Below are 11,053 nucleotides of genomic sequence, written 5' to 3'. Positions count from 1 at the left end.
AGCATTCTTGCATGGAGAATTTCACCATATATAATAAACATGCCAAAAATATATTACCAGGTGTGACAAGTTCTCATATGCAAAGTAGACATGTTCAAGATATCGTACAATTGTGCTCATTTCACATGCTTGCAAAGTAATGCTCAAAATACTTAAAGCTAGGCTTCAATAGTATGTGAACCAAGAACATCCAGATGAACAAATTGGATTTAGAAATGGCAGAGGAACCAGAGATCAAATTGCCAACATCTGTTGGATCACTGAAAAAGCAAGAGAATTCAAGAAAAACATCTACTTCTGCTTCATTGACTATGCTAATGCCTTTGACTGTGTGCATCACAACAAACTGGGAAGTATTTCAAGAGATGGGAATACCAGACCACCTGACCTGCCTCCTGAGAAACCTGTATGCTGGTCAAGAAGCAACAGTTAGAACCAGATATGGAAAAATGGACTGGTTCCAAATTGGGAAAGGAGTACCTTAAGGCTGTATATTGTCACCCTGTTTATTTAACATACATGCAGAGTACATCATGCAAAATGCCAGGCTGGATGAAGCACAAGCCAGAATCAAGATTGCCAGGAGAAATATCAATAACCACAGATATGTAGATGACACCACCCTTATGGCAGAAAGCAAAGAAGAACTAAAGAGCCTCTTGATGAAAGTGAAAGAGGAGAGTGAACAAGTTGCCTTAAAACTCACCATTTAAAAAACTATGATCATGGCATCTGGCCCTATCACTTCATGGCAAATAGATGGGGAAATAGTAGAAACAGTGATAGACTTTATTTTCTTGGACTCCAAAATCACTGCAGATGGTGACTGTATCTATGAAATTAAAACATGCTTTCTCCTTGGAAGAAAAGTTATGATAAACCTAGACAGTGTATTCAAAAGCAGAGACATTACTTTGCCAACAAAGGTCTGTCTAGTCAAAGCTATGGTTTTTCCAGTAGTCATGTATGGATGTGAGAATTGGATCATAAAGAAGGCTGAATGCTGAAGAACTGATGCTTTTGAACTGTGGTGTTGGAGAAGACTCTTGAGAGTCCCTTGTACTATAAGGAGATCAAAGGAGTCAATCCTAAAGGAAAGCAGTCCTGAATATTCATTGGAGGGACTGATGCTGAAGATGAAACTCCAATACTTTGGACATCGGATTCAAAGAGCCAACTCATTGAAAAGACCCTGATGCTGGGAAAGATTGAAGCCAGGAGGAGAAGGGGACAACAGAGGACAAGATGGCTGGATGGCATCACTGACTTGGGAGATGGTGAAGGACAGAGAATACTTGTTGCAGTCCATCGGATGCAAAGAGTCAGACATGACTGAGCAACTGAACAACATTCTAATTTTAGAAAATACCCTTCAGTATTATTGAAATGCATTAGCTCTGACTCCAGGCTTATCGAAGCATGATTTTTTTAAATTCGTTTCTCAGATTTTTGAAAGGAAAACTGGAGGATCTTAGATAATGGGTATAGGTAATTCTTTTCCTGAGAAGAAATAGCCATCATTCAGTTCAGTTCAGTTGCTCAGTCGTGTCTGACTCTTTGTGACCTCATGAATCACAGCACGCCAGGCCTCCCTGTTCATCACCAACTCCCGGATTTCACTCAGGCTCGCGTCCATCGAGTCAGTGATGCCATCCAGCCATCTCATCCTCGGTCGTCCCCTTCTCCTCCTGCCCCCAATCCCTCCCAGCATCAGGGTCTTTTCCAATGAGTCAACTCTTCACATGAGGTGGCCAAAGTACTGGAGTTTCAGCTTTAGCATCATTCCTTCCAAAGAAATCCCAGGGCTGATCTCTTTCAGAATGGACTGGTTGGATCTCCTTGCAGTCCAAGGGACTCTCAAGAGTCTTCTCCAACACCACAGTTCAAAAGCATCAATTCTTCAGCGCTCAGCCTTCTTCGCAGTCCAACTCTCACATCCATACATGACCTCTGGAAAAACCATAATTATAAAGGTTCAAATTGACATCTACATTAAACATGATTATGTCATGAGTTATGTTAAAGTCAGTCAATTCCTCAGTGACAATATCCTCCTAGTGAAAAATGCCCACACTGGATAAACACTAATGTTCTAATTATGATCCCATAGTCTGATCATTAAAAATTCCCACAGATATGGTTAATTAATAGGGTTAGAACAGTGTTTTCTGACTTAAGTATAAACTTCATTAAGGACTAAACGTTAACACAAACCAACATTAAAGAAGAACACTGATCCCCTTGTTGAAATCATATTTGTTCAATAATATAAATAAAACTTTGATACAATTAACTAGTCTCTCTTAATTTCCCAAACTCTTAATTGTTCAGCAGAGCTTAACTCTACTAAAGTTTAACAGAACTTATTTTTTCAATCTACTCTAGGGTTTAACCTACAGTCAAAACATTTCTGTAACTGTACTTAAAAGCCTTTACTTATCTCCAAGCTTTACCACTTTCCAAGTAGTTGGGACTTGACTATATTCCAAAATAATATTTAAAAATATACAATCAATGAAAGATGCAATTTATTTTTATATCCCTTAAAAATATTGTTATTTTCTTCTAGCAGTAGAAAACTCAGGTTAAAAAACTTCTTAAAGTTTTGTCTGTCAATGTATTTAGCCACAAAATATCGATACTTAAAAAAATGTTTTTTCACTAGGAGGAACCTTTTTTAAATTAATTAATTAATTTATTTTTTACTTTACAATACTGCATTGGTTTTGCCATACATTGACATGAATCCACCACAGGTGTATATGAGTTCCCAACCCTGAACCCCCCTCCCACCACGCTCCCCATATCATCTCTCTGGGTCATCCCAGTGCACCAGCCCCAAGCATCCTGTATCCTGCATCAAACCTAGACTAGTGATTCATTTCTTACATGATAGTATACATGTTTCAATGTCATTCTCCCGAATAATCCCACCCTTTCCCTCTCCCACAGAGTCCAAAAGTCTGTTCTTTACATCTGTGTCTCTTTTGCTGTCTTGCATACAGGGTTATCATTATTATCTTTCTAAATTCCATATATATGTGTTAGTATACTGTATTGGTGTTTTTCTTTCTGGCTTACTTCACTCTGTATAATTGGCTCCAGTTTCATCCACCTCATTAGAACTGATTCAAATGTATTCTTTTTAATGGCTGAGTAATACTCCATTGTGTATATGTACCACAGCTTTCTTATCCATTCGTCTGCTGATGGACATCTAGGTTGCTTCCATGTCCTGGCTATTATAAACAGTGCTGCGATGAACATTGGGGTACACGTGTCTCTTTCAATTCTGGTTTCCTCGGTGTGTATACCCAGCAGTGGGATTGCTGGGTCATATGGCAGTTCTATTTCCAGTTTTTTAAGGAATCTCCACACTGTTCTCCATAGTGGCTGTACTAGTTTGCATTCCCACCAACAGTGTAGGAGGGTTCCCTTTTCTCCACACCCTCTCCAGCATTTATTGCTTGTAGACTTTTGGATCGCAGCCATTCTGACTGGTGTGAAATGATATCTCATTGTGGTCTTGATTTGCATTTCTCTGATAATGAGTGATGTTGAGCATCTTTTCATGTGTTTGTTAGCCGTCCGTATGTCTTCTTTGGAGAAATGTCTATTTAGTTCTTTGGCCCATTTTTTGATTGGGTCATTTATTTTTCTGGAATTGAGTTGCATAAGTTGCTTGTATATTTTTGAGATGAGTTGTTTGTCAGTTGCTTCATTTGCTATTATTTTCTCCCATTCCAAAGGCTGTCTTTTCACCTTGCTTATAGTTTCCTTTGTTGTGCAGAAGGTTTTAATTTTAAATAGATCCCATTTGTTTATTTTTGCTTTTATTTCCAGAATTCTGGGAGGTGAATCATAAAGGATCCTGCTTTGATTTATGTCAGAGAGTGTTTTGCCTATGTTCTCCTCTAGGAGTTTTATAGTTTCTGGTCTTACGTTTAGATCTTTAATCCATTTTGAGTTTATTTTTGTGAATGGTGTTAGAAAGTGTTCTAGTTTCATTCTTTTACAAGTGGTTGACCAGTTTTCCCAGCACCACTTGTTAAAGAGATTGTCTTTTCTTCATTGTATATTCTCGCCTCCTTTGTCAAAGATTAGGTGTCCATAGGTGTGTGGATTTATCTCTGGGCTTTCTATTTCTTTGTGCCAGTACCATACTGTCTTGATGACTGTGGCTTTGTAGTACAGCCTGAGGTCAGGCAAATTGATTCCTCCAGTCCCATTCTTCTTTCTCAAGATTGCTTTGGCTATTCTAGGTTTTTTTTGTATTTCCATACAAATTGTGAAATTATTTGTTCTAGCTCTGTGGAAAATACTGCTGGTAGCTTGATAGGGATTGCATTGAATCAGTAGATTGCTTTGGGTAAGTATACTCATTTTCACTATATTGATTCTTCCAATCCATGAACATGGTATATTTCTCCATCTATTTGTGTCCTCTTTGATTTCTTTCACCAGTGTTTTATAGTTTTCTATATATAGGTCTTTAGATATATATGCACCCAACATAGGAGCACTGTAATATGTAAGACAAATGCTAACAAGTATGAAAGGGGAAATTAACAATAACACAATGATAGTGGGAGACTTTAATACCCCACTCACACCTATGGATAGATCAACTAAACAGAAAATTAACAAAGAAACACAAACTTTAAATGATACAATAGACCAGTTAGACCTAATTGATATCTATAGGACATTTCACCCTAAAACAAGGAATTTTACCTTTTTCTCAAGTGCTCATGGAACATTCTCCAGGATAGATCACATCCTGGGCCATAAATCCAGCCTTGATAAATTCAAAATAATTGAAATCATTCCAAGCATCTTTTCTGACCATAATGCAGTAAGATTAGATCTCAATTACAGGAGAAAAACTATTAAAAATTCCAACATATGGAGGCTGAACAACACGCTTCTGAATAACCAACAAATCACTGAAGAAATTAAAAAAGAAATCAAAATATGCATAGAAATGAATGAAAATGAAAACATCAAAACAACCCAAAACCTGTGGGACACTATAAAAGCAGTGCTAAGGGGAAAGTTCATAGCAATACAGGCATACCTCAAGATACAAGAAAAAAGTCAAATAAATAACCTAACTCTACACCTAAAGCAACTAGAAAAGGAAGAAATGGAGAATCCCAGGGTTAGTAGAAGGAAAGAAATCTTAAAAATTAGGGCAGAAATAAATGCAAAAGAAACAAAAGAGACCATAGCAAAAATCAACAAAACAAAAAGCTGGTTCTTTGAAAGGATAAATAAAATTGACAAACCATTAGCCAGACTCATCAAGAAACAAAGGGAGAAAAATAAAATCAAAATTAGAAATGAAAATGGAGAGATCACAACAGACAACACAGAAATACAAAGGATCATAAAAGACTACTATCAGCAATTATATGCCAATAAAATGGACAATGTGGAAGAAATGGACAAATTCTTAGAAAAGTACAACTTTCCAAAACTGAATCAGGAAGAAATAGAAAATCTTAACAGACCCATCACAAGCACGGAAATTGAAACTGTAATCAGAAATCTTCCAGCAAACAAAAGCCCAGGTCCAGACGGCTTCACAGCTGAATTCTACCAAAAATTTCGAGAAGAGCTAACACCTATCCTACTCAAACTCTTCCAGAAAATTGCAGAGGAAGGTAAACTTCCAAACTCATTCTATGAGGCCACCATCATCCTAATACCAAAACCTGACAAAGATGCCACAAAAAAAGAAAACTACAGGCCAATATCACTGATGAACATAGATGCAAAAATCCTTAACAAAATTCTAGCAATCAGAATCCAGCAACACATTAAAAAAAATCATACAGCATGACCAAGTGGGCTTTATTCCAGGGATGCAAGGATTCTTCAATATCTGCAAATCAATCAATGCAATTCACCACATTAACAAATTGAAAAATAAAAGCCATATGATTATCTCAATAGATTCAAAGAAAGCTTTTGACAAAATTCAACATCTATTTATGATAAAAACTCTCCAGAAAGCAGGAATAGAAGGAACATACCTCAACATAATAAAAGCTATATATGACAAACCCACAGCAAACATTATCCTCAATGGTGAAAAATTGAAAGCATTTCCCCTAAAGTTAGGAACAAGGCAAGGGTGCCCACTTTCACCACTACTATTCAACATAGTTCTGGAGGTTTTGGCCACAGCAATCAGAGCAGAAAAAGAAATAAAAGGAATCCAAATTGGAAAAGAAGAAGTAAAACTCTCATTGTTTGCAGATGACATGATCCTCTACATAGAAAACCCTAAAGACTCCACCAGAAAATTACTAGAGCTAAGCAATGAATATAGCAAAGTGCGGGATATAAAATCAACACATTGAAATCCCTTGCATTCCTATACACTAATAATGAGACAGTAGAAAAAGAAATTAAGGAAACCATTCCATTCACCATTGCAGCAAAAAGAATAAAATACTTGGGCATATATCTACCTAAAGAAACTAAAGGAGGAAATTTTTGAACTGTTTAAACACCTCACTTAAGTCTGTCTTTTGAGATTATAGGAATCTATATGTGTTATGACCAACCTAGATAGCATATTAAAAAGCAGAGACATTACTTTGCCAACAAGGGTCCATCTAGTCGAGGCTATGGTTTTTACAGTGGTCATGTATGGACATAAGAATTGGACTGTGAAGAAAGCTGAGCGCCGAAGAATTGATGCTTTTGAATTGTGGTGCTGGAGAAGAGTCTTGCGAGTTCCTTGGACTTCAAAGAGATCCAACCAGTTCATCCTGAAGGAGACCAGTTCTGGGTGTTCATTGGAAGGACTGATGCTGAAGCTGAAACTCCAATACTTTAGACACCTCATGCAAAGAGTTGACTCGTTGGAAAAGACCCTGATGCTGGGAGGGATTGGGGGCAGAAGGAGAAGGGGATGACAGAGGATGAGATGACTGGATGGCATCACCAACTCGATGCACATGAGTCTGGGTGAACTCCAGGAGTTGGTGATAGATAGGGAGGTCTGGTGTGCTGTGATTCATGGGGTCACGAAGAGTCGGACACGACTGAGCAACTGAACTGAACTGAACTGACTGATATGGCATTCTGCATAGAGTATCGGGAAATCTCTGTTTGTGTTGCTATCATTTGAGTTTTTTCATTGTAAGAATAACCAATAAGTAATAAATCATGTATTTTCCCTATTTTGTTTTGTTCTTAATCTCCAAATGATTGACTAGCCCCTTGGGCATTCTATCTTTATTCATTTCCTTTTCACCCATCATATTTATCATGTACCTGTTCCTATGAATATTCTCTTATAGAACTCCTCCCATGTGTCTATTTTCTAAACACAGCAATCAAACTTTTCTAAAGCTTATACTAGTTAGGTAATCAGCTTTGCAAATTCTTTCAGATTCCTTTGAGAAACTTGGTTTTCTCTTTATATCCTTGAACGAGAAAAATAGATTGATTTCATATAGTTGGTAAATAAGAAAATATATACAGAATAAAATTTTAAATCTCAGGGTTAGAAGACTGTGAAACTGAATGAGGTCATTCCCTGAGATGTATTTTGGAATACTTATGCAAGAAGTAGAGGGTTTTACCATTTCCAGATAACAGAGAAGAGTACTGTGTATTTAGACCTACATCCTCTTTACAGGATCACTCTGCAGGAACAAAAAATCATTTGACTCAAGAAGACAGTTACAGGAAGTGTTCACAATAAATCCGTAAATATCAAGATTCCTGGTTCTAATAAACTTCTAATGAAATGTTAAAAAATGTCATGTGAGCAAGTAAGTTTGGAAAACACTGGCTAACAACTGGAATAGAATTTTTCTGTATTTACCATAGGAATTTTTACAGTTTTTACTGTGATAGTATGAATTGTGAGCCCCCTAAAATGAGTCATCTATTATGCAATAACTCTCAAACTCACTTGACCCCAGCATTTATTTTGAAAGCCCTTTTCAAGAGCTGGAGATTTGAGGAAAACATTTTGGGAGATATGGGGCTGGAACATAGCTTGATGAAGAAATTATAAAGAGTGTTATTCTAGATCTGTGACTTCCAAATATTGGTCTATAACATTCAGAAGCATCACAAATTGCTATTGGTAATATTTGGATAATGATAATATTTAAAGGTACAGTTTTCTAAAACACTTCCCACATCTACTGAATCAGTGATCTAATGGTGGGTCAGGAGATTTACTCTATTTTAAATAAGCATCTCAGATAATCTTATGCGGGGTTGGGCTTAAGAACTTTTGAAATAATATCCTCCTAGGTCATTGTCAACCCTGATGCGATCATCTTTTCATAAAACTCTTTATTCCCAGCACTCTTTTCATGGCATTCTTAACTTCTGAATTCTTAAGGGTATAGATAAGGGGATTGAGCATGGGGTTGAAAAGGCTATGAAACAGGAGAAGATATTTCTTCTGTTCCTTGGGGTTCCCATATCTGGGTCCAACATACATGATAATGGCTGTGCCATAAAAGAGTCCGACCACACAGAGGTGAGATGAGCAGGTGGAGAAGGCTTTGCTTTGCCCTTCCCCCGACTGGAGCCTAAGGATGGCACGGAAGATGCACACATATGAGATTATAACTGAGGAGAAGGGTCCCACTAGCACGGAAACTGCTCCAGCCAGTACCATAAGCTCATTGATGTGTGTGTCTGCACAAGCAAGTTTGAGAACAGCCATGATTTCACAGAAGAAATGATCGATTTTCTGGGCCATGCAGAAGGGTAAGGGTAAAAGTAACACTAGATGAACCAAAGACAGAAGGACTCCAGTGGTCCAGGAGGTCACCACCAGCATGATGCAGACTCTCCAGCTCATGATGACTGAATACCGGAGGGGGTGGCAGATGGCCACATACCGATCATAGGACATCACCACCAGGAGAAGACATTCTGTGACAGCAAATGTCAAGAAGAGAACGGTCTGTGTGATGCAGCCAGCAAAGGGGATGGGCTTGGCTGGACTCAGGAGGCTGACCAGCATCTGGGGCACCGTGCTGCAGGCATAGGCCATGTCAACGATGGCCAGGTGTGAGAGGAAGAAGGACATGGGGGTGTGCAGTCTAGAGTCCAGTGAGATGAGCCCCAGGATGACCCCATTCCCCAGCAAGGTGAGGACATAGAACAGGGAGAAGAGCCCAAAGAGGAGCATCTGAGTCCTTGTGTTAAGGGGGAATCCCAGTAGGATGAACTCAGTGACAGAGGTCATATTGTCTCCCATAGCCCTATGACAGAAGGAACTGAGTTAATGTCCAGGGTTAAAGAGAAGTCTCTGCAAAGAGAGCTATGTCACCTTATACCTTTCTGTGGTGTAAAAATGTATTCAGAACCACTTTCAGTGATATTTTGTGTTTTTAAATGGAATTTTAAATAATATATTTGGTCATCCTAAAATGCATATATATACATAAACACATATATACATATATTTTCTTTCTTGTTAAGTTTTTAAGAGGTTAAAATTTCAAAATAAGTATGTTGCCACATGTTAATCAAATATAGAGTTTTTGTTTCATTCAGTGAAATACCTCATATCATTGAAATAAATTTTATTCTTTGCTTATATTAAAGTTATCCCCGTTTTTCCCCAGAAACTATGACACTTAACTGATATACATGCTAAAGTCCTTAAGCTGCTATACATTAATATTGAGTTGGAAGGTTTTATCAAGGACAGTGCATTCTCTAGGTAGACATACCGTTTTCCAAAATACACCATTAGGATTTAACCACTTACCTGCCTGTTGAGACACACTTTCCAATTCTGCATCTTAGTGGTTACCTCTGCAACTAATATTGCACAAAATCTCTGCTTGTTCAAGTATAAAAACCTATTTCCAGCCTACAATCTGTTCTTTCACATTTAGCTTTTCATAGTATTCAGATGAACATTTACACAAATGATTGAATAGATATATACTGTGCTGTTTATCTAAAACACAAAACAAAATCAATAATTTCATTAGATTAGGACTCATTATTGATAAACACTCTAGAAATACTCTGTCTCAGACGTTGACTCTACAGGTGGTTAAGAATAGCTAGAGGACTTCTGGGAGGGATGCTGGAAAGGGGTCTAAATTCCTCTAAAGACTGAACTAAATAATCTTTCTTACTCTAAGATTCCACAATTAGAATGCAAGCATAAGCATAATATTGCCCCTCTTGCTTAAATTTTATTCTCATCTTTTATGCAAGATCATCTTGTCTTGGAGAGAGTAAGAATGAATAATAACTCTCAACTTAAATGGCAATAGAACTATAAACATTTACAAATCATCCCATTTCCTTTGTTACTCCTCTGTTACTGTTCCAGCGATAAGTGTCATATCCAGAAGGTTAAAAATAAATCATTCTATGTTTACTAAACTCCATTTTACCCACCACTGTTCTGAGGGTGGAGTTATCAATGATAGAAACTTTAAGCTCATACTTATGGCTCAGACTCTTGTTTTTGCATATAAACATACAGCTATTTGTAACTTATCCAAAAACTGGAAAAAAAGCTATGACCAACCTAGAGAGCATAAAAAAAGCAGAGACATTACTTTGCCAACAAAGGTCTGTCTAGTCAAAGCTATGTTTTTTTCCAGTAGTCATGTATGGATGTGAGAGTTGGACCATAAAGAAAGCTGAGCACTGAAGAATTGATGCTTTTGAACTGCGGTGTTGAAGAAGACTCTTGAGAGTCCCTTGGATAACAAGGAGGTCCAACCAGTCAATCCTAAAGGAGATCAGTCCTGAATATTCATTGGAAGGACTGATGCTGAAGCTGAAACTCCAATACTTTGGCTACTTGATGCGAAGAACTGACTCGTTGGAAAAGACCCTGATGCTGGTAAAGATTGAAGGCAAGAGGAGAAGGGGACAAGAGAGGATGAGATGGTTGGATGGCATCACCAACTTGATGAACAGGAGTTGGAGTCAATTCTGGGAGTTGGTGATGGACAGGGAAGCCTGGTGTGCTACAGTCCATAGGGTTGCAAAGCGTTGAACATGACTAAGCAACTGAACTGAATCCAAAAAC

At 37.8% G+C, this 11,053-nt stretch overlaps 1 protein-coding gene across 1 annotated transcript; it reads right to left on the bottom strand.

The window, feature by feature from the left end:
* Window positions 1–8,308: 8,308 nt before the first annotated feature.
* Window positions 8,309–9,247, bottom strand: LOC128046634 (olfactory receptor 13-like). The gene has a single exon (XM_052638789.1). It carries the CDS (start codon window positions 9,245–9,247, stop codon window positions 8,309–8,311), a length of 939 nt encoding a protein of 312 aa, XP_052494749.1.
* Between the last annotated feature and the right edge of the window lie 1,806 nt (window positions 9,248–11,053).

This window comes from Budorcas taxicolor, chromosome 4 (assembly GCF_023091745.1).
Source record: "Budorcas taxicolor isolate Tak-1 chromosome 4, Takin1.1, whole genome shotgun sequence".
NCBI lineage: Eukaryota > Metazoa > Chordata > Mammalia > Artiodactyla > Bovidae > Budorcas > Budorcas taxicolor.
The sequence above is the reverse complement of the archived record's forward strand: the minus strand, read 5'-3'. Positions and strand labels throughout refer to the sequence as shown.